This window comes from Talpa europaea (genome assembly GCF_964194135.1).
Source record: "Talpa europaea genome assembly, chromosome: 12".
NCBI classification, from domain to species: domain Eukaryota; kingdom Metazoa; phylum Chordata; class Mammalia; order Eulipotyphla; family Talpidae; genus Talpa; species Talpa europaea.
The window spans coordinates 41,547,935-41,572,006 of record NC_140079.1 but is presented as its reverse complement, the minus strand read 5'-3'; the positions used below and the strand labels follow the sequence as shown (position 1 = coordinate 41,572,006).

The 24,072-nt window shown below is 51.4% G+C and overlaps 2 protein-coding genes across 9 annotated transcripts; one reads left to right on the top strand and one right to left on the bottom strand.

Moving 5' to 3' along the window:
• Window positions 1–279: 279 nt before the first annotated feature.
• Window positions 280–7,205, bottom strand: DCAF15 (DDB1 and CUL4 associated factor 15; the record flags this gene model as incomplete). Of its 8 annotated transcripts, none has more annotated exons than XM_084249320.1 (13): window positions 280–342; window positions 620–735; window positions 817–921; window positions 1,096–1,181; window positions 1,269–1,397; window positions 1,499–1,590; window positions 1,704–2,138; window positions 3,894–4,064; window positions 4,152–4,291; window positions 4,374–4,480; window positions 5,013–5,148; window positions 5,239–5,336; window positions 7,059–7,205. In XM_084249320.1, 13 exons carry the CDS (start codon window positions 7,188–7,190, stop codon window positions 287–289), a joined length of 1,803 nt encoding a protein of 600 aa, XP_084105446.1. In that variant the 3' UTR covers window positions 280–286. The 8 variants fall into 8 exon arrangements, with proteins under 8 accessions (XP_084105446.1, XP_084105439.1, XP_084105440.1 ...); XM_084249313.1 differs by having other exon boundaries at window positions 620–729; window positions 7,059–7,190; XM_084249314.1 differs by having other exon boundaries at window positions 1,269–1,391; window positions 7,059–7,190.
• Window positions 7,206–17,782: 10,577 nt separating this feature from the next.
• PODNL1 (podocan like 1) lies at window positions 17,783–23,345 on the top strand (the record flags this gene model as incomplete). Its single annotated transcript, XM_084249979.1, is given in 15 exon segments — window positions 17,783–17,809; window positions 19,097–19,318; window positions 19,856–19,949; window positions 20,226–20,290; window positions 20,383–20,478; window positions 20,480–20,493; window positions 20,755–20,819; window positions 20,822–20,907; window positions 21,092–21,207; window positions 21,640–21,674; window positions 21,677–21,747; window positions 21,751–22,296; window positions 22,962–23,093; window positions 23,097–23,110; window positions 23,195–23,345. Coding segments are annotated over 15 exon segments (1,734 nt in total).
• Between the last annotated feature and the right edge of the window lie 727 nt (window positions 23,346–24,072).

Genomic DNA, 24,072 nt, shown 5'->3' with positions numbered 1-24,072 from the left:
GGGCTCCACACTTGTCATCACAAGGGGTGCCAGGGCTTACGCCCTTGGAGTGGTGGCTGGTGGGGCAGGGGCTCCCCCCTCTGCCCCTTCCCAACTTAAATAGGCATAAATAAGAAGTGTCCAGACTCTCAGGCCACCAGGGGCTGCCCAGCCCCGCCCCCTTCCTGCAGCCTAACACTAGTGCCGGTCATTGGTCGGCAGGCCAGCCAGGAAGAGGCTGCCAGGAAGGCGGCCAGCTCTCAGGCCGCAGAGGTAGTTGGAGTCAGTGTCCAGGGCGGCCGGGCCCTCACAGCACAATCCATGTGTATCGCTCGCTGTCTGCTAGAACCTTCAGTGAGCAACCTGCAAGGGAGGGTGGAGACAGCTATGGAACCCCAGTGGACCCAGGCTCCTGGAAGGGCCTGTGTCTACCCAATCTGATGGGGGCCCAGGAGGCCACATCTGCTATGCCCTTTCTGAACTGGCCCAGGGCTTAGCCTGATCTAGGCTGCCCTCCCCTCCCCTCCCCGATTCCACGGTGTCCACTAGCAGGACCAATGTGCCACTATTCAGCATATTCAAAATCCACCTGTGCCAGCATGAGCACCTGTCCTGATGGTCACCAGGCTGCAGGACCGACCTTTGTGCAGTGCCTCATTGGTCATCCTGTTGACATAGCGGCCGCTGCTCTCAGGCACTAGCCACTTCATCACCATGTCCACGCAGCTCTTGCGGTACGAGCTCCAGACACTGCCGCTGAGGATGAGGGAGTGAGTGGCTCTCATGGTCCCAAGTCACCCACCCTAGCCACCAGCCCTGGTGCCGGGCTCGCCTCACCTGGTTTGCCCTTTGACCTCTGTGAGGTCACCCACGCTCACTGTCACAAAGATGCCGGTATTAAGGTCCCATGCCACCTTGAGGCTGGTGTGGTAGGTCTTTGGTCTGCAGGGAGGTGGGGAGCAGAGGAGACAGATGAACCTGGGACCCGGGATATCTGATGGGTTTTATCTTTGAAGCTATAGAAGAGGGGCTGATCCAGGTTTGGGGGCCAGAAGTCTTCTCACAAAGTCACTCCCCCTCCACTGATGTGTCCAGCTGTGGCCCCTGACCACTCACCGGAGCTGGCCCTCCTCAGTGGGAGATGGGAAGGCCAGGAGCAGCAGGCCAATGTTGATGAGGACCTGATTGGTTTCTGGGCAGACCTGGAGGGCAGGGATTAGAGAGTGACAGCTAGTGAGGGTGACCCCCAGAGTGATCAAGGAGGAAATACCTGTCCCACCCGGGCTCACCTCCAGGATGACAATGTCATAGTCACTAAAGGAACAGAACTGATGACCCCAGGTGGCATCATGGCGTATGACCTCATTGATGACATATTCAAAATCCAGTGTGAGCTGCTCCACAGTTAGGTACTGACTCTGTGGGCAGAGGGGGTACAGACAGGGGAAGGATTGTGGCAAAAGCCACCTAAGCAGGCTGCCTAGGGTTGCCCCCTCACCTGTCCACCACCAACACCAACCTGGACAGCAGCCCGTTCCCGCATGGGCCGCAGGTTGCGACCACGGAGATCAGTAACCACGAAGGGCAGGGAGATCTTGTCATCCTCAAACTCTGAAGAGGCAGAAAGGAGGCATAGGTGGGGTAGGAAGACTTGAAGCTGGTCTCCAGGTGGGCTTCCCACGCCCATAGTCCTGCCATCCTCCCCCTGCTTCCCCGCCACTCACCATCTTCTGGCTCCGTCCCTTCACCAGAGCCCAGCACATAATACAGTTTGGTGTAGTTGATGTAGCCGGGCTCAGGAGCAGCCACCTCAGCTGCAGGGGGGCTATCCCGTGGCACTGCATCCCCACCTGGGGCTAGGGGCTCAGAGGGTGCATGACAGCGGCTACCTGAGGGCCCTGGGCAGGGAGGCAGCCGGGTTTCCTCTGAGGTCCCACCCTTGGCCTCTTTGGCCCTGCGGAAGATGTCTGCCACAAACTCCTTGGCTTTAGCAATGGCAGGGGAAGGTTCGGGGTTCCCAGAGCACCGGGTTGGGGCTGCCTCAGGGTGGGAGCTGGGAAAGGCAGGGGGCACCTCTGGGCTTGGGGGTCCAGGGGGATTGGGATGGACTGGGGGCGAGGTGGTATGGTCATACAGGATTTGGCAGAAGCTGCTATCGCCTGGAACAAAAGAAGCAACAGAAATGGGGGAAGAGGAAGATTAATAAACAAGTTGAAGTCCAGGATACGCCCAACTTCCTTCTGAATAAGGTTTCCTTGAGGAAGCCCTTCTAGATTTACCTTTGCTGAGAGATCAGTTTAAAACCCCCCAGAAAGGAAAAGGCCCTCTCACACCCACACACTTACTCATTTAAACTTAACTAACCACCTATTGTACGCCAAATGTTGAGGACAAAGACGTGCACCAGACAAACAAAATCTCTGCCTTGGGAGCGGAATGTCCACGGTAGTGATTTATGCAAGTAAATAAGTTTGGGGTTTACTACAAAAACCTCCATCTTCCCCAAAAGACTGGCCAAAGCCAGGGTTTCATCTCTCTCTCTCAGCTTGTCTAGAGCTGAGGTGAGATCCCCATCTGGCGGGGGGTGGGATCAGTTCATCACCAAGTAGTTCCAGAGTCAGGCCTAGGCTCTGCCTGTACTGTCTCCTTTGGACCCCCTACCAGCAGCCCCAGGAGAGGAGACCATGTCTTCCTGGTTCAGAGACTGGGGACTGAGGCTCAGAGAGAAACTTGTCCAAGGTCATGCCATGAGATAATGTGAGTCTGGCTCTTGTTCACTGTAGTGGTGGTGCTTGGGGGAGGGGAGTGCTAAGACTGGAAAATGGGCAAGTCAAAGCTCCCCACTGTGTACATGTGGCGACAGGTGTTAGACACGATGACAGTGATGCTCTCCTGGACTGGGTGTACACAGGAGAATCCTATCTGATGTGGTCCTTCCTAACAGGTTTCAGGAATGTGCCCAGTCCAGGTCTGAAACACTGGGGTTCATGGCTCAGCGAGGGGAGTACCTCAGTCACACTGGCACTGGTGGCCAGATGGGGTAGGCAGCCCTAGAAGGGCCTGAAGACAAGGCATGCTGGCCCCTGATGATCTGTGGTCTTAAATACATTTAATGCTCTCTTCAACCCCATGTCCCTCCACCTTCACCCTCTAGAGGTAACTATTTCAAGGTAGTTAGAAGTTACCTTTTTATTTTGGGGCCTTGCAAAATTCAAACAAATTTCTAATCTATAAGTAAGTGGCAGTCTATTATAGATATCCTTGTTTGTTTGCATCTTTGCACATCTTTTAGATACGCACCCTGGAGAGCTCACTGGGCCTGCTGATAAGGAGGATCTACCTGTCCTATCTCCCCAACCCCCGGATGGACACCAGACAGCCCCCAGATGCTGCCACCTCAGCCTCACACATGCCTGGGCACAGGGCTGCTGGGACCTCATGTCACCGCCAGCCAGTGGCATTTTCCAGCTTGCTAACCATCTGAAACCCTGTCGAGGGACATCACTTTGTGCTTTTCATGGCATTTCTATGATGACCAAAGATAAAGGATGGATGTCTGTCCAGTAACTACTGAGATTTCTAACTAGCATACTGCTTTTTAAAGAGAAGGGCGTGCTGTCCAGCTAGTAGCTGCTTGCCACATGTGGCTATTTAAACTTAATTTAATAAAACTTGAAACTCAGGTCATTGGACACATGAACTACTTTTAAGGGGCCACTGGCAGCAATTATGGCAGACACAGCAAGTATGGAACACCTCAGGCCTGTTGAAAGTTCTATTGGACCAGGATGAGGCATGGCTGGGCTTGGGCCCCAGCAGTCCCGCTTAGGGCTGAAGGGGTTATGCCTCTCTGTTCCTCAGCCTCCTCGTCCATATCACAGGGTAGTAGCAGAACCACCCTCACAGGGGCCTACCTGCCGAGTGAACTGAGACAGCGCAGGCCACCAGGGAGTAGCTGGTGTTGAGCAGCACCACCTGGTCCTTCTTGAGCTGAAAGGCAGGCTGGAAGGTGGGGAAGGGGTAGACCACCTGGTACTTGGTGTGCAGCATGAAGCCATGCCGCAGGCATTGTGCACTCGGGTCACCTGCAGCAACACATGCCACAGGCTCACTCTCAGCCCTTGGTTGGCAGGGAGGCAGGGGATTGTGCCACAAGGCAGCTAGTCCCTCACCTGGGTGGGCCCGGCTGGCCTCCTGGCAGGCAGCACAGCGGTCTGGTGGTGGCATGGCCACAGTACTGATGTAGATGTCACGGTGGTTCTCATCACTCATCATCATCATGTTCATGAGCATTCCATTGGCTGAGCGGGTGCTGGGGGCCACACACCCTCAGCAACCTGGTCCACACACCCCTTCCCAATCCTCTCTCAGCACTCCATGCCCCCAAGACTCACTTAAAACCGAAGACAATGACCTTGGAGGCGTCACTGGGCCATTCGCACACAGTCAGGTAAAGGTCGCTGTAGATTTCCTCATCCTGGAAGAGCCGTACCTGCCGTACCTGAGCAGCATGTTTGTGGTCAGTGTAGGGTCAGAGAGGGTTGGGGGTCAGGGAGCCCCAAGCAGCCTATCTTCCTGAAGACAAACTGGGGAGTTCCCCTCACAAGTGAGGGAAATGAACTGGACCTGAGACAGGGGAACCCAATAGGAGTTATGCCCTGGCAATGGGGACTCGCCTAGACACTGCATTTCCAAGCCCCAAAACCTGTTCATCTCTCTGAGTTCATGTGTAAACTGGAGAAACATCACCCACATCCTGGATGGAGTTCAAGAAGTTATGGTCAGGATTAATGCCGCTGTGGCAGCATCTTGGTCCTCACAAAGTTAATGGGTGCCACTTGGCCTGAGGCTGCAGTGTGTTAAGGGATTTATGTGCTGAATCGAACCACATGAAATCACCACTATCTCCCCATTTTCAACTAAAAAAACAGGGTTTTCATGTACCATCTAATAATCTGGACAAGGCTCCACAGGTACATAGGGTGTTATGACCTGCTGGGGTCACGCTGTTGGAAGGAATAGCCTGACCCTACCAGTTTGAGCTTGCTGTGCACGTTGAACTCCCACCAGTACAAGTGGTAGATGTAGAAGGAAAAGTCATCATCCCCGCTGCTGCTGGTGTAAGAGAGGACGTAGCGGCCACACTTGGAAAAGCCCAGGAAGATGTGTCTGTGGGGGTGGTGAGTGGGGGGAACAGTAGCCAAGTTAACCTCAGTCACTGCCCCGCCCAGCCAACCACCAGTTTGGTCCCCATCTCACCCTGCATAGAGAAAGTCCTCATCCACAATGTTCTTGAGAGACACGCAGACCCTGGGTGGCAGCTTCCGGAAGAGGCGAGGAGACAGCTGCCCACTGATCTGGAGAAGGGATAACCAGGGCCCTTCAGGCAGTTACCTGGTGGATGCTGCCCAAAGCCCCCAGCTAGCTCACCCCAGGCAGCACAGCTCCCCGCCCCCAAGGTCCAGTCCAGCCAGGCAGGCCAATACCTGCCAAATGTAATGGTTGAGTGGTCCAATCTCTTGGGGCCCAATCCCTTGGGGGACAGATGAACCAGTGAGAACTCCCTCCAATCTCCCTCTCAGTACCACATGCTTCAGTTTTAGGTTCCCCCTTGCCCAAATCCCCAGGCTCTGAGGATCAGCAATGACAGCACCTCCTCTAGGAAGGCTTCCAGTTACCCCTGGCCACTCCAGGCCACCTGGCTGCCTTCCTGAAGGCTGCCTCATGGAATACTGAGCTATGGCTGTCCTCAACTGCTGAGGAGGCTGGGATGGAACATGGATCTGTATTCACCTGTCCCCAACCCACTACCCTATACATGGGGTACTAAGGTCCCTCAAGACAGCCCTGTCATTAACTAGGGTCAGTCAAGGCAAACCAAATGGGGAAACTGTCCAATGACCTTCCAGTTCCTGCCCAAACCCCCCTTCTTAATCAACCTAGTTACCTTTTAATCAACTCACTTATCCCCAGACTTCACCAAGGAAAGACTTGGGGGATGGGCAGGAACAAACTGACTGGGGAAATCAAAACACCCTGAGTCCTGTATACCAGCCTGATGTGAGAGACACAGCCTGCCCTCAAGAGAGTTCAGTCTGGTGGGAAACAGAAAGCCCTGCCTAAGGAGCCTCCTGGCCAATTGGAGTCACAGTCCAGCCCTCAAGGAGATCCCAGTCTGATGGAACAGCCCTGTTGGCCAGGACCAGGATGACAGGGGAGACACAATCCTAGTACAGGAGCTTCCAAGGTGAGGGTGTGCCACAGTCCTGCTCAGAGAGCTCCAGGCTGAGGGTGAGGACTGTCCCTGCCCAGAGAGCTCCCAGTCTAAAGGAGACACTGCCTTGCCTTCACGGAGCTGCCAGACTAATAGAGAAGGCACACAAGCAATCCACAGACAGTTCTGCTGGGATTGCGGCTTATGGAAAGAAGGTTCACATCTCTGCCCTCCCTGAGCTTCCAAACTCAAGGGAGAAGACACCCGCACACCGAAAGTTTAGCCTGATGGGGGAGGCAGAGCACTGCTCAGGTAGCACACAGTCTGGGGAGGAAGAACAGGCTCTCGCCAGGGAGCTCCCTCCCCATTCAAGGCGGGGAAGGAGACACAGGTACAGGAACTTCCAACTCCAGTGTGGTCAGAGGCCGGACAGAAACAACAGGAGGAAGCTCAAAGTCGGTAAAGGGGCTCTGCCAAGGAGGCGGAAAGCCTCGATAACGCAGGGGCCATGAAAGCAAGGTTTTGAAAAATGATTCTCACCCTGGATCAGCCCCTTCCTCCTCATTCCTCCAGCAAGCCTCTAAGCTCCGCTCCATCCAAGGCTCCTCCCCGGGACCCCGCCCCCAGCCCGTCCATCCAAGCCCCCTCATCGGTGCCCCGCTCCCCGTCCCTCCAACCAGGCTCCCACCCCAGAACCCTCCTTGCAAGTCGTCTCGCGGGGACCCCGCCCAGCCCCCTTCATTAGAGTCCCCTCCCCCGGGACTCCGCCCCCAACCCCTCACCCCGCAAATGCCCTCCCTCCCTGCGCCTCCCTCGTCCCTCCTCCCTACCCTCAGGCACGCTCCTTCCAGACTCTAGGCCTCACCTTGACCCGCTCCAGCTGCTTGAGGACGTGCTCCCTCCGCCGACCCGCTGCCCGCTTTCCCCCAGCGCCCCCAGGGCCGCCGCCACCGCTCCCGGCCCCGCTGTTCCGCTCCGATTTCGAGCTGGGCGCCATTTTCACCCCCTCCCTCCACTTCCGGAGCAACCGGCCTCTTCGCCCCACCCCCTACACCTCCTCATTGGCCCTTTATTGGGACTGCAGTCCGCCGATTGGATGAAAGCCTGCACTCGGGTCCTCTTCCTGCTACGGCTGTCCATCACAGCCACCTCGGCTCTTAATTGGTGGAGGTGGAACAACTCCCGCGACCGTAGTGTATTCCCGCCTTCCCGCGAGAACGCACCCGTTAGAGGACTCGTTTGTGCCCGTCGTCGAGGAGAGTTTGACCTGATAGGCCAATACAGCTGTCTCTCTCGGCGGCGTCACGCCCCCCTGTGGCTGCTTGGTTTCCATGGACACCGCGGACGGTCCAGGCCTGTCGACAGGACTGTGGAAACCTGTGGTGCAGAAGGGCCAGAATACCCAACTCTGGCAAGTCCGCGCCCAGCATGGATGAGTGGGAAGCCTGGCGAGCATCCCAGCGCCTCAGAACCGTCCGAGGACAGGAATTTGCAAAAAGAAAATAAATCGATGGGACCCGATTAATACATCTTTCAAATGGGCTGGGGGCAGCCTGGGAATGATGATAACTATGATAGCATTAGTTAATTATATAGAGCTCTATACGTGCTGGTTCAGAATTTACAATTATCTGTAGTAGGTGGCTGTCATGCCCATTTTACAGATGGTAGTAATAAATAAAAATGTTGAATTATGCTGCCATTATTAATTTCATAGGTGTTAGCTCATTTAATCTTCTCAACATTCTTGGAAATGAGTTTTTTAAATTATCTTCATTTTACACATGGTAAACCCAGAGTTGTAGCACTAAAACGGTGCAGTACTTTTGAATACATGGCTCAATCAGAGAGAAAACTAATATATCTCAGACTCCTATTCTTCCAGCTTTATGCTTTCATTTATTCAACAAATATTTATTGAGTCCTTACTATACTCCAAGTGTGGGGACCCAGCAGTAAACAAAAGATGATAGGCGGGCCTCCCTGGTGGCGCAGTTGAGCGCAGCACTGTGAAGCTGTCCGCACCCTCTGCAGCGCGGGTTCGATCCTGGCTGGTGGACGAGAATCCCACATGGCGAAGCAGACCTCTTCTGTCTCACCCGCTGCTCCCCTCAGCAGTGTATTTCATCAGTCTGCCTGTTCTGTTCCCTGCTCTGTCTCTGGTGAATCCTGTCACCCTCCCGCACATCTGGCCTGTTCCCCGGATCTTGTATAAATAAATTAATCTTTAAAAAAAAAAGATGATAAGCAAGGAAATACATTTCTGTTCTCAAATTCCAGGTAGGGGTAGAAAGCAACGGGAAGGAAGAAGGCTAACTGGACAGAACACTCAGAGAGAGACACTGATGGTGAGGAGGAGAATGTTCCAGCAACGACAACATTGGTCAGATTGAGAGACCACAAAGGGGCCAGTTGGACCAAAGCAGGAATGAGCAAGGGCAAAAGTAAGCAAGGAAAACAGGTAAAGACTGAAAGCAGGTAGGGAGTGTATAGGGCTTGTCAATAAGCAATACACTTGGATTTTACTTGTAAGCATGAAGGAAAGTCTCTGGGAGGTCTTTCATAGAAGATAATAGAACTCTCTGATATTAAAAAGATCATTGTGACTAAAGAAATAAATACCCATGAGTATTAGTATGAAATAAATGACCAAATAAATAAATGGAGGGAAAGGGACCATTATCGTTATAAAAGATGCCCAATTAATAAATGCAGAAGGAATGAGGGAAGTAGAAAATCACCTCAAACACCACAGAAATCACTGCATCAGATAAAATCCACCCATGGATGCTAAAATTAGTGGATGAAACTTTTAGGATAAATGGGACATTTACATATCCTAATATATTTATTAATTATGATTTTTATAAATGTCCCCAAGTTATTTGGTATGCCTCTCTCTAAAAGGTAGAGCTTGATTCCTGTCATTGGGTGTGAACTGGATTTAGGTGGTTTTTTTTTTTACTTTTTTTTTTTTACTTTTTTTTTTTACCTTTTAAAAAGACAGGTTTGTTAGAGAAAGGAGAAGGAAAAAGAGAGGCACCTGCATAGTCCCAGGTGGGCAAGAGAGTTTAATGACTTCCTTCTAAGGGAAAAAGTGATTTGACAATGGAAAAACGCGGCAGACATCACCTCAAATCAAGTTCACAGTCAAGGTTGCCATCGCAGTGATAAGTCACATGCATTTCAGGAACCCCTGATATGTTATAATAGGGAGGGGACTTTCATCTCTGGTATCATCCTCTGCTGCCCCTTAACTAAATCATGAAAAACATCCCTCAAAAAAGTGAAGTCGGGGGCCTCCCTGGTGGCGCAAGGGGTTAAGCACAGCACTATGAAGCTATCTGCAGCCTCTGCAGCAGGAGTTTGATCCCTGGCCAGGGAGTAACATGGTGGAGCAGACCTCTCCTGTATCGCCTGCTGCACCCCTCAGCTGTGTATTTCTTTTTTCTTTTTTTTTTAAAGATTTATTTGTTTATTTATTTATACAAACACTGGGTACAGTCAGAAGCGTGGGAGGGTGAGAGAATTCACCAGAGCCAGAGCGGGGAGCAGAGCAGGCAGAAGGACAAAGTACACTGCTGAGGGGAGCAGAGGGCGGCAGGAGGGGTCTGCGCACCATGTGGGACCCTCCTCCGGTGGCCTGGAAGCAGCCGGGGATTGAACCCGCGCTGCAGAGGCTGCGGGCAGCTTCGCAACCCAGCGCTCAACCTCTGCGCCACCGGGGAGGCCCTCAGCTGTGTATTTGGGTCGGTCGGTCTTCCTGTTCTGTTCCCCACTCTGTCTCTGGGGAATCCTTTCACCGCCCATACCTGTGGCCTGCACTCCAGTTCTTGTATGCATAAATAAATAAATGTGATAAATGATGGCCCACCCATTATAGTAACATCAAGGCATAAAAAGGACTGTGGTACCACTAAAACTAATACAGTGTTATGTGTCAATTATATCTCAATAAACTTTAAAATATCTTAAAAATGAACAATACAGGTTATATGTAATATGAAGTGGAAGAAACCAAACATCAAAAGCTATACACTCTATGATCCCATTTATATTAACTTTTTGAAAATGCAACCTAACCTATAATGACAGCAGTTCAGAGATTGTCTGGGGTTGGAGGTGTAAGGAGGGTGGGTAGAAGGAGGGGCAGGTTGACAAAGGGTCACAAGGGAACTTTTAGGGGCAATGGAAAATATTCATTCTCTTAACTATATGATGGTTTCACATATGTGTGTATGTTGAGTTTTGAAATGATGAGTTTTTTATGATTTATCTTTATTTATTTATGCATACAAGAACTGCAGTGTAGGCCAGAGGTGCAGGGATAGGGGTGAGCAGATTCATCAGAGACAGAGTGGGGAGCAGAACAGGTGGATCTATTGAGATACACTGCTGAGGGGAACTGTGGGCGAGACAGGAGAGGTCTGCTGCGCCATGTGGATTAGCTCCCTGGCCTGGGATCGAACTCATGCCACAGTGGCTGGGGATAGCTTGATAGAGCTGAGACTTTAACCCCTGTGCACCAGGGAGGCCCCCAAAATGATGAGGTTTGACTCATGTATGCTTTAAATATTTTCATTTTATGGTATCATGCATCCCTCCCTCAGGTTTATTTTTAATTCAACAGATATGCAGCCTCCCTTTACCCTCAGCCCCAGCCACTCAGTCCTTCCCCCCTCAGTGAGAGCAGTTACTTTTTTGTCATTTGAGAAAATGATCAATACTTTGAGCCCTCACTAAGCAACTTTTGGGGGGTAGATTATCTCAACTCATGTTAATCCAAGTAGTGGTTTGAATGGGAATCCACAAAAAGATATGCTGATTCCTTAACCTCCTGAAAGGTGATTATGACCTTATTTGGAAAAAAGATTTAATTAAAGATCTTGAGATGAGATTATCCTGTATTAACCTGGTGGCTCCTAAATCCAATGTACAGTATCCTTAGAAAGACAGACAACAGAAACACACACACACACACACACACACACACACACACAGAAAGGTTAGGTGGAAATCGAGGCAGTGGCTGGAACAGCTCAGCCAGGATCAGGAGTATCAGTGACTGCAGCCACCACCAGAAGCCAAAAGAAAGACAAGGAAGAAGCCTCCAGAAAGAACCAACCCTGGCAACACCTTGACTTTGGACCTCTAGTTCCACAAGTCCAAATAAATAATTTGGACTTCTAAAATGAATAAATGGGGCCTCCCCGGTGGCGCAGCGGTTGAGCGCTGGGTTGCGAAGCTGCCTGCGGCCTCAGCGGCGCCGGTTCGATCCCCGGCTGCTCCCCGGCCAGCGGAGGAGGATCCCACATGGTGCGCAGACCTCTCCTGCCACCCGCTGCTCCCCTCAGCAGTGTACTTCGGTCCTTCTGCCTGCTCTGCTCCCCACTCTGGCTCTGGTGAATTCTCTCACCCTCCCGCGCTTCTGACTATACCCAGTGCATGTATAAACAAAACAAACAAACAAATATAATAAATAAATAAAAACATGCCTCTATAAAAAAAAAAAACTATTAAAAAAAAATAAAAAATAAAATGAATAAATGTCTGTTGTTTTGAGTTGCCCAGTCTTTGGTCATTTGTTATAACAGCCCTTAGGACATTAATATAATATGTGTAGATTGAGTCCCTAGACCTGGTTCTCTGTTAATTTCTTTTTATTGAAGTATAATCAAGACACGTATTTTAGTTTCAAGTATACAACATGATTTTACATTTTGTATACATTACGAAATGATCAGAAATGATCACCATTAGTTTGTTTACTATTGTTTCTTAGCAACTTTCAAATTTGTAATGCTGTATTATATAGTCTAGTCTCCATGCTGTATATTATTACATCTCTTTGATTTATTTTGTAACTGGAAGTTTGTATCTCTTGATCCCTTTCATCCATTTCACTCACTTCCAAATCTTCCTCCCCTTTGGTGACCACTGTTCTGTTTTTGTATCTGTGGTTTTTATTTAGTTTCTGTCTCTCTGACTTTGTTTTATTTATTATATTCCATGCTTAAGAGCAAGATTTTGTTCCTTTTCATGGTGGAACAGTATCCCATTTTATATGTAGTCACAGGTTGCTTAACAATGAGACACAGGGGCCTCCCTAGTGGTGCAAGGGGTTAGGTCGCAGCACTATGAAGCTATCCGCAGCCTCTGCATCATGAGTTCGATCCCCAGTCGGCCAGGGAGCTAACCCACATGGCCCAGCAGATCTATCCTGTCTTGCCTGCTGCTCCCCTCAGCAGTATATTTCAATCAATCTGCCTGTTCTGTTCCCCACTCTGTCTCTTGTGAATCCTCTCACCACACCACCCCTATCCTGCACCTCTGGCCTGTACCCCACCTCTTGCATGCATTAATAAATAAATCTTTAAAAAAACACACACACACACACACACACACAACAATGGGACACATTCTAGGTCTCCCTGGTGGCCCAGGGGTTAAGTGTCAGTGCTATCAACTCTGCGTCCTGAGTTTGATCCTGGACCAGGGAGCTGACCCACATATGGCACAGCAGACCTCTCCTGTCTTGCCAGCTGCTGCCCTCAGCAGTGTATTTCAGTCAATCCACCTGTTCTGTTCCCCACTCTATCTCTCGAGAATCCTCTCACCTCTCCACACCTCTGGACTACACTCTGGTTTTTCTATGCAAAAAAAACCCCCAAAAAACAAAAAAAAAAAAAACACCACCACCAAAAAGCACCTCATTTAAAAAAAAAAAAAACAATGGGACACATTATAAGAAATGTGTTATTAGGCAATTTTGTGGTAAGAAAGTCATAGAGTGTAATTAATGTCATAGAAGGCAACTACACAAACCTACTATACACCTATGCTAAGTGGTACAGCCTATTGGAAGCTCCCTGTAGGCCAAAATATCCTGAAATGATTTGTGGCTATATATGCCACATCTTCTTTATTCATGGTTGGGCACCTAGGTAGTTGTCATGGCTGAGCTATTGTAAATAATGCTGCAGTGAACACAGGGACCATGTATTTTCTTGAATTAGTGATTTCATGTAATCTGTCAATACCCAAGAAGTGGAATTGCTGGAACATAAAGTAGTTCTGTTGTTAATTTTTGGATGACTGGTTCATTATTATTTTAATGGGACACATCTATTTTTATTCCTCTAATGGGATTTTTTTCATTCCCTCACACAACACATTTTCACGGATCACCTAGCTTATGCTAGACACTACTTGAGGTTCAGGGTGATGGTGTTGACTATGGTCAAGTGCCTACCTCCATCCTGGTCCAGGGATATGGACAATGGGCAAATATGTAAATCAGAATGTGAGAAATGCCAGGAAGGAAAGCAAGGCAGGGAAGAGGACAGAGAGACAAAAATGTTGCTTCTGATCCAGGCATCTGGCAAGAGGGTTCTCTGAGGAAGTAATGTGAGGTTGTTTAACAGGATGGGATCCAGGGCAAGAGAGGATTTTTGCTAAAAGGAGGTTGCAGGGAACATCCCTGTACATTTCTATTGGGGGCTGTGTAAGTTTTCTCAGAGAGGTCCTTAAGTGTCACCAACTTCTCTATCCCCCATGGTCAGGTAGGGCCATTTGACAATTCCTGGCTACTGGGAGAAGGGGTGGGTGGCACTTCAGGTAGAAATATTGGAAAACGGACTTGGGAGTCCTGTGTCGTTCTTCCACTGCACCAGCAACCATGGAGGCTGTTGTTCAAGATGGCGCTATCTCCGTTGCGCTGAGTCCCTGAATGACTATGTGGCTCAGAGCCCTGCTGATCTGTTGGGATTGGGCGGTATGGATGACTGGCTCTGATGTCACTGACTTTTGGGGCTGTTTATTATGCAGAATGGTTCTCCCTGCCTGCCTAATGCGGCCATGGAACAGAACCAATGGGATTTCTATAAAAGCAGATTTGTCATGAGAAACTGACGCTGGCAGATATGGAGACTGAGAAGCCCCATGTTCTACCACCTGCAAGCTGGAGACCCAGGAAAGTCGGGGGTGTAATTTAGTCCACGTCCAAAGGCCCAAGAACCAGGAAAGCCGTCAGTACATATTCCAGCAGGAGAAGACCCAGATCCCAGGTCAAGCAAGCAGGCAGAAAGAAAAAGGGGAAGTTTTCTCCTTCCTCTGCTTTTTGTTCTCTTTAGCCCCTTAAAGGACTGGATGAGGCACCATTGCTTTGGGGAGGCAATCTATTTTACCAAGTCCCCTGACCCCCTGATTCAAATGCTAATATCATCTGGAAAGATCCTCACAGGCCCACCCAAAAATAAGGTTTCGTCTGGCACCCCTATGTCTTCTTTTGTCTCTATTCTCTCTTCCTTTTTTACTTTCTCCTTAGTATTTAATATCATCTGTGCTGCCACTGCAAATCACTCCTGTGGAGATGTCCTGTAACTATTAGGATTAGATTCAATTAAAAAAAAAAAAAAGACAGGGGAAATAAAGAAAAGAGAAACCATGGCTTAAAACAGAAGAGATGTCTGTTTTTCTTCTCATGTTCAAGGTGACCGGGGCTGGTTGTGTTGAAAGACTTGAAATTCCATGTGCTACTTTGATATCTTTGAACCTCATAGGGCCCCAAAGTTCTAACCAGGAGTTTCTCTGCCTTTGTCAGATATGCTCCCACCCCCAGCTACTCACTTGGATCATTCCTTCAGAGAACTGCTGCACCCATATGGTACCAAAATGAATGGGTTCACCTCTCTGCCAGTCTGAGCAATTATTCAAAATAAATCACTCACATCTTCCAAAGGGAACTAGCGGTCACCCCACCCTATTGTCACTAGAAGGTCTGCCTTCACCAGCCTCTGTTTCTTGATTCTGCTTTCAAATGCACCCCACTCCCCTGCCCCAATATGACTCTGCACAGTAGGGAGTGTCCTCTTCCTCTTCTGTGCTGCGAATAAGGTGATGTCAATCTCATCTATCCCATGTTAGATGTTATGTGGACTATGCAGGGCATATGACCCCTTCTTCAGCAACTGGTTAATAGGAGGTAATCAAAGCACTGGTCAGTCCTTGAATGACATAACCTTCCCTAGTATGTGAGACCCAGGCTGTTACAGCAGAATCCCATTAAGGAACCAGGCAGCACTCAGAGAGGAGGAAAGGTCTTTATTTAAGTCTGCAGGCCCAGAGGAAATCTCTCTCCAAAGCCTGAGCACCAAGCAGTGAGATAACAGTATTTATTGCCTCAGCAGGGGTACATTTGCCCTGTAAAGCAAACAGGGAGGACAGAAGCAGGAGATTCCTAAGTGATTATGTGGGGTGCATAAGTCAGGCTATCTGGGGTGTTGGCCTCAGAACGTTTATCAGTTACTCCCTGGAACTTTCAGCGTACATTTAGGTTTTTTCTCAACATAACTTCAATTAATTAACAGGTCAGCCTGACATTTTCCACTTCATGGCCACTTCTATCTTGTTACTGCTCCATTCAAAGCTTCTAGTCCCAAGGTAATGTCATAGCACAAAATGGTTGATGAAGCTCCAGCCATCACAGCTATGTTTTCCAACAGTAGGAAATAGAAGGGCACCCCATTTCCCTCAAAGTTTGTCATACCATTTACTTCTGTTTACAGTTAGATGACCTACCTGCTGCAGAGGAGACTGAAATGTAATTCTTCATCCAAGCCAGCCATATGTCCAGCTGATACAATATCAATAATCATGTGGATTGGATCCAATTCTGAGCAGTTTATCAAACAGATGAAGGCTGACTGAGGGGTTTTATTTTAGCCCGTGTCTAGAGGTTGGACGCTTGCCATCAGAGGATGAGGAGGGGTAGACCCAAGGTGTGCCTTGGGATCATTAACTGGTACTGAATTAAGATGCCTCCTTTCCTCTTCTAATTTCCTACCAGCCCACTGGTCCCTCCCGCATCAACTCCACATCCCCCTTCTCATTCAAAATGAAACCAGACTGCTGGACTATCCACAGCGTTATTACAGCTGCCCCTTGTCCCCCTGACCTTGTGAGTCTCCCTGAGGCTAGAGGCTTGGGGGATCCTGAGAGACATCAACACCTCTTCCCCAAGCAAACCTTCTCACACATAAAGATACAATCCGTAAAGATATACTAAATGTCAAGTGTACCAGGATATGTTTGTTGACCATACTCCATTACTATCCCTGCAGAACTCCTTGCTGGCCTGGACTAGGAAGGGCTGGGCTGGGCTAAGCTGGGCGGAGCTGGGCAGAGTCTGGGAGTGAGTTGATTGCAGTAGAGAAGGTCAGTGGGTCATTTATAAGAGTTCCTAGCCAATCAGCACATTCTAACCCTCCAGTCATAGACACTGGTTATGGTAGCACATATGGCCAAAGTTAGGCCAATAAGGTTCAAGCTAGGGGCTTATGACTGATCTAAAGTTGGGAGTATTTTGACACTACACAGAGGTGTCTGCTGGTAGAGACTCCATCTTAAGTATGACTTTTGAGCCCCTGGATTCAGATATGCCTGAAAAACATATCCCCTCAACATTTCCTTTCTTGAGTCAATGAACACTCCTGTGCATTTGTTGATTTGGTTTAAGTTCTCTGTCCTTTGCAACTGAAAGAGGCCTGCCAGAAATACAAACTGTTGGTTCTTGTTGCTGCTTCCCAAGGGCTAGGATCCATTCAGTAGTTGAGTAGCTCCCTAGCCCCACTGCTCAGCTAGGGAGATTGAGGCTCTTCCACCCAATGTCCAAGCTAGCGGCCGTCAGTCACACACGGAGAGCCTGCCATGCCCTGAATGGGGTGTACTGTTCTCTTCTGGCTGAAGCTAAAACCTGTCTCTTGGTCCAACCCTGAGGGGCTTAGGATTTTCCTCATGAGGACAATCCATTCTGGGAAGCATGGGCAAGTGACACCTCATTGGGTCTAAGTGCCCCCACTGGAAGAGGGCTTAATAGTACAGACACCCTGTCTCTCCATCATTCTCATACATCTTGGTCCTTTCTGTCTACCTGATGTACTTCACTGCCATCTTCCAATGGTTCTCCCTGCTCCCCTCCCTACCTGGGGCCCATCATGTCCCCTCAGCCCTCACCACTGAGCCCGTATATCTCTTTTTTTTTTTTTAATAGAGGCATGCTTTTACTTATTTATTTATTTGTTTGTTTGTTTGTTTGTTTTTGTTTATACAAGCACTGGGTACAGTCAGAAGCGCGGGAGGGTGAGAGAATTCACCAGAGCCAGAGCAGGCAGGAGGACCGAAGTACACTGCTGAGGGGAGCAGCGGGCGGCAGGAGAGGTCTGCGCACCATGTGGGACCCTCCTCCGGTGGCCGGAGAGCAGCCGGGGGATCGAACCGGCGCCGCAGAGGTTGCGGGCAGCTTCGCAACCCAGCGCTCAACCGCTGCGCCACCGGGGAGGCCCCCATATATCTCTTTAGGACTGGATATAGTCAAATACAGCTGCCCTACCCAAACTGCTGAGAATTCAGGTCCCTCGAGGGCAGCAACTGCTAGAAGAGTTGGAGGGTCAACACTCCTTCATATGCCCCTGAGGTGCAAATCGTATGTGATCTCCCAGCGCTCCCCAGAGACACTGAGTCCCGTTGCACAGGAACCTGCTTGATGACAAGAGATCATCCCACTTTGCCCAGGACCAAGGGTTACCTGGGATGCAGGATTTTAAGTGCAAGTTCCAGGCAAGCTGATTACCCAGGGGTGACCGTTCCCTTCTGGAATTCCCTCTGTCATATCTCCCACCCCTTACAGCTGTTTTCCCTGACTAAAAAAAAAAAAGAAAAAAGAAAAGAAAAGAAAGAAAAGAAGAAGCACTCAATCCTCATCTCCTACCTGCTTCTGGGAGACCTCAACTTTCTTTGTGCCCTTCATGTAGCCCATAGCACTCCCCTGCTGAGCCAGATGTCATTCTTGGAACTTTCTGTCTACTACCTAATTTGGTCCAAAACAGTCCTTTGAGGGAGGGTCTTCCATCATCTGTTTGTGTGGGAAAGTCGAGGTTTGGGCAAGAAAACAACTTGTCTGAAGTGTCCTGCTGGTAGTGGCATGACTCAGGGGATGGGACCTTGGGCAGAGACTGGCTTCCTCGCCAGTGACACATACCAGGCACTGTCTCGTCCACGTCTTCCTAAGCATTATTTCATTTAATCCTTACACCATGCGCAGGAGGATTAACTGCTTTGCAGAGCGGGAAACTGAGGCCCATAGCAGTGGCAGAACTCAAGTTCAAGGTTAGGCTGGCTGGCACACAGTCTTCACCACCAGCCTTGGTGCCTCAATATGTATAATTTCCTTTCAGGCAGCTGTGGACACTTGGGGAGCAGGGAGTCTGGCTGCCAGTAAAGCCAGCTGGCAGAAGGGAGGGGGGCCCAGATGGCAAACCTGAGAACCCCCAGGCTCCTGTCCCCTCCCCACCGGCCCCAGATCCTTGGAGAGGCTGCCATGTCCTGAAGTGTCCTCCATTCCTCTGTCTCCACTCCTGCTCCTGTGGTCTGCTCAAATACCAGACAGGGAGAATCTTAGCTTCCCCCAAACATTCCTTGTCCCTGTGGCTCAGTCCAGGCTGACTGAGGTTACGCAACAGAGCTAGGGTGGTTGGGAGGGTGGAAGAACCAAGGGGACAGGCTTGCTTGTCCTTACCGCCCCATCTAGCCCAGGAAGGGCGGGGGGAAGTGGGTGGGCCAGCCTTGAGCCCCAGGGAGAACAGCCTGGGGGAGGGTGGCTTGTGCTGAGAGATGAGAGGTGGTGGCAGGCACTGCGGAGGCTCCAGGAGTTGGCTGCCTGGTTTCCATTAGGGAGTCCTGTTTGGCAGTTCAGGCAAGGAGGCAGAGCTGGGGCTGGTATGGTAAGGCAGAGGGGGAGGGGAATGGAAGGGTGGGGACTGCCTTTACCTCTCACCCCATGCTGAGATGCTCCTCTTGCCATGGCAATCCAATGCCTAGCCTGGGAACACCCTGCTCCACTTCCAGCAGCTGAGACTGCTACTGCTCCTGCTGTTGCTTGGTCCCCCACCTGTTCCCGGCATGGAGGACTCCGCCTTCCCTCACCTAGGGGCGAGCTCACAGCCACCTCCCAGGGCCTGCCCCCTGCGCTGCTCCTTCCCCCAGGTGGATATAGTGGACTGCGCCAGCCTAGACCTTTGGGTATTCCCGGACAACATCACTAAGGCGGCTCAGCATCTCTCCCTGCAGGTGGGGCTGGGCCGGGCAGGGGGGGCGGGGATCGGGGTGAGGACCTGGAGGTCTGGGGAGGTTGGTGAGCATGGCCAAGTGCAGGGGGTTGAAGCTACAGGTATGGGGTCCGTGTGTGTGTGTGTGTGTGTGTGTGTGTGAGACTTGGGTGTGCGGGTTTTAGTACTGATGGGAATTGAGCATGATGAGACTGTTGGGGTCTGTTGTTGAAGGGGAAAGGAAGCGTACATACTACAAGTGAGAGAGGCAGAGGGTGTGAGGGTATTGGGTCAACATCTTGGCTTGGGGTCTTTTGAGGTCTGTGTGATGGGACACTGGGGTCAATTGTGGGGGTGACGGGGTAGTAGACATCCAAGTTTTGGTGGTTATGGAGTTGCTGGAGTCAGGATGATGAGTCATTTTGGGTTAATTGTGGGGGTGATAGGGGAGTCAGGGCTACTTGTTTAGGGTAATAGGGAGTTAAGGATCAGAGCTTAGGGTCATTTGTTAGGGGTGAAGTGTTGTGAAGGTAGGAGTGGGAATACTCTTGGACCCCAGAACAACCAGCTTCAGGAGCTCCCCTACAATGAACTGTCACGCCTCAGCAGCCTGCAGACCCTCAACCTCCACAACAACCTTACAACCTCCGAGGGTGAGAAAGTCCCTCCCCAGCATGGACACAGCTGCCCTCTTCCCAGCCCCACCTCCCTGGGGTCTGTGGGCAGCTCTGCAGCAGTTCCCAGAACTGACCTTTGCTGAGCAGGATGGAAATTTGGGTGATGGGGCTGTGACTGTGGCTTTTGAGGACTTGGGGAGAGGAGTGCCTGAAGGGGCCTCTGCCAATTCTTAGCCTGGAGCCCTGTGGTAGTAACACAGGCACCCTACCACATCAGAACTGAAGCCCCCTTATTGCCCACCCCATTCCCAGGGCTGCCTGATGAGGCGTTCGAGTCCCTCACCCAGCCGCAGCATATCTACATGGCTCACAACAAGGTGAGTGCCCACCCCACCACCCACTTTCAGCCTAGTTAGACAGTAAAGGGCTTGAGGGGGGCATCAGAACCAGTAGAGTTTTGCTCTTGCAGCTCTCCGTGGCTCCCAGTTTCTTGCCCCCCTCCCTCCGCATCGCAGATCTGGCTGCCAACCAAGTCATGGAGATCTTCCCGCTCACCTTTGGGGAAAAAACCAATGCTCAGGTAGCCTCTGGTCCACCCTGGACCCCCAGACCTTGGCATGCTGGGTTTACTCCTCACTCCAGGGGTCAGAGCTGTGTCTTACTAGGAGTCTGGGGGAAATGGGACAGGGTCCTGATCCTCGGTCTAGAGAATTTCAGATGAGGTGAAGACAGACACGTACACACTCACATTCACACTGAAGGTGGGTGGCTCTGAGCTGGGATATAGGTGGAAGTGGGGAAACCAGGCACAGGCTGGTGGCCGGAGCCTGGCTCCCCTCAGGTCTGTGTACCTCCACAACAACCAGCTGAGCAATGCTGGCCTGCCCCTCGACGCCTTCCATGGCTCCCAGTCACCACCTTCAGTCTCTCCAGCAACCAGCTCAGCTATGTGCCAACCAGCCTACCTTCCTCACTGGAGAGGCTCCACTTGCAGGTGCCCCTCCTTCACCTCACCAGTACCACCCACCCCCACAACTCCTGGGGCCTCCTGCATCCCTCTAGGGTCTCAACTGGCAAGGGTGGTTCACAAAAGCTCTCTGAGAGATCTTGCAAAAGTGAGCACCTTTCTTAAATGTCTTCTGTCCCAGACATTTGATCTTTTCCTCCTTCCTTCCCAGAACAAACTCATCTCCAAAGTGCCCCGAGGAGCCCTGAGCCACCAGACCCAACTCCGTGAGCTCTACCTCCAGCACAACCAGCTGAGAGACAGCAGCCTGGATGCTACCACCTTCAGGTGTGGCCTAGGGGAGCAGCCTCACGATAGTAGTAGGGGCTGAGGATTCAATGTCTAGGGGTCACAGGCTTCCATGCCCATACTCTTCATCCCACACCTCACCTGTGAGCATCTACTGTGTACTAGGCTCGGCTCAGATCCTGGCACATGCCTGCTTTCAACTGCCCTGTACTGCCATTTTATTAGGTACCACTGCTGCCACACGCAGATCTTGGACCCCAAACTCTATTGTAGTCACCTGTACATCTAACTCTCAGGCCAGAATCCATCCTGGTCACCCCAAATTGGCCTCTCACCCAAATTTCCCCACTCATCACCTCCAAATTAGAATCTACAGCTTACATCTCTCAGAACCGCTCCTCAACACTGCCCCCAAGATCCTCCTGGTTCCCGACTGTGAGCTTAGCTCCATACCAGCCTTCTCTTCCCCAGCAAGCTGCACCGCCTGGAGTACCTGGACCTGTCCCACAGCAGTTGACTGAGGTGCCCTCTGGCCTGCCCCGCACCCTGACTGTGTTGCACCTGGGCCGTAACCGCATCTAGAGAGTGACAGCAGCCCAGCTACGTGGGGCCCTGGGTCTACGCTATCTTCTGCTGCAACACAACCAGCTGGGAGTGGCAGGGTTGCCTGCTGGGGCATTGCGGCCACTGCAGGGGCTGCACACGCTGCATCTCTATGGCAATGGGCTAGACAGAGTGCCTCAGGGGCTGCCCCACCACCTGCAGGTCCTGGTGCTGCCCCACAACCGGGTGGCTGCACTGGGTGCCAGAGACCTAGCTGCCATGCGGGGCCTAGAGGAGCTCAACCTAGCTTACAACCAGCTGGTCAGCTCCCGTGTGCACCATCGGGCCTTCCGCCCACTGCGTGCCCTGCGCAGCCTTGATCTGACTGGCAACCAACTGACCTGGATGCCCACTGGCCTGCCTGCCAGTCTGCACACCCTTCGATTGCAGCACAACCAGCTCCAAGCCCTAGAGTCTGAGCTGCTGGCTGGCCTGAACCAGTTGCGGGAGCTCATCCTGGTGCATGACCGGCTCCGGATGGGGGACATTGGACCAGGCACCTGGCATGAGCTACAAGCCCTCCAGGTCAGAGGCAGCTTACTCAGTCACACTGACAACACTCAGGAATCCCCTCCACCCTCAGTCTCCCTAGTTCTTCCTCTACAAAACCCTGCCATACTACAAAGAGCTCCAGCTGTGGGTCAGCCCTGGGGTAGATACAGATTCTATATCCAGATTTTTGCTGGCCGATCCCTGCTACCTGGTCCTCCTTGACTATCCTGTCTCCCTCCCCAGTGAACACCACAGTTCCAGTTCTTGAGAATTTCGATTCCGCAGAGCTCTCGAGCATCTGTGGAGACCAGGTGCTGTTCTAAGCACTGGAGATGCTGGTCACAGAGCAGCACAGCTCCCGGCCCTTGATACAACATCCTAGTTAGAAAGGCAATCAAATATGAGCAAATGACAGTATGAGATGGGCATGAGAACTTGGAGATGATGTATTCTTCCTAAGTGAATGATTGAATCCGTGACCCCCTCTGTCTGTGCCCCCAAAGCCCCGGATGGGGCCTGCCCTGGAAAGGGCTCATTTGACTTCAATAGAGGGGAAAGATTCAGCAGCCATGGAAGGGGCTAAGGGGAGCGGGTGCAAGGACCTACGTATCTCAACAAGGAGGGCAGTTTGGAACTTGGCTGAGTGGGTGGCCCAGGGCCTGCGGCCGCAACCACTCTGTCTGTGCTCACCTATCCAGGTACTGGACCTCGGCCACAATGAGCTATCTTTTGTGCCCCCCGACCTGCCCATGGCCCTGGAGGAGCTGCATCTGCAGGGCAATTGCATCTGCCACGTGGGCCCCGAAGCCTTCCTCAGCACATCATGCCTGTGAGCACTCTTCCTCAGGTGCCCCGTGGGCAGCTGGGCTGGTGGGTAGAGATGGGCAGGGGGAGGATCCTCTTCATCCCTCATACCCGCCTCTTGGTCCAGTGCCAACAGACTTCACATGTCCAGCATCGCACCTGATGCCTTCCTGGGCCTCCCGCACCTGCATGTGGTGGACACTACGGGTAACCCTGAGCAGGTCCTGGTCCGGCTGCCACACACAGGCCCACACTGGCCACGAGCAGGAGGCTCCTGAGACTGAAGGGAGCAGCAGAGCAGCCCAGACCTCTGGGTCATGGAATAAGGAGAGAACACCCACCTGGGGCCTGGACCTGGCTCTCCAGGCCTCAAGAGCTGGGTCTCCCAACCTGTGCTGGCTGGGAAGCTGGGGCGAGGCACTGCATCCACACACACAAGGATTCTGAGGAGGGGCTGAAGTGTGCGGCCCACACCCAGGTGCACAGACCATGCTGGCCTTGTTGGCCCCCCACTCTCCGAACACACAGAAAAGCAGTAATAAAGGAACCACCCTTTTAGGCACTTATCACTGACCTGTGCCCTTCAGCTGCAGGAGGGGCTTTCATTATCCCTGAGGCTTGGGGATTCTAAGGGGACCAGCAGTTTGGCCCAGGTCCTGTGGCCAGTAACTGACAGGGCTAGACTTTGAGCCACACACCACCATATGTAAACCCAGAGAAGCCCAAGGCCATGGCTAAAGAAACATTGTCTGGAGGGATAGCCCACAGGGAGGCCGCAGGAAGTGACAGATGCACAGACCCTCGACCCTCATGTGTATCCCTGTGGAGTTTAAATCAAGCACATCCTGCAAAGGCACATCCCTCTCCCCAGTCAGCCTCACTTGCAGAACCCTCCCCATCCACCCCCAAGGGGGCATGAGGGGAAGTGGGGGAGACCCTGCTAGAAACAAAGACAGGATAGAGTGAGCTGGGTGTGGCCCTGGCTGTTTATTCTCTGTGTCAGCC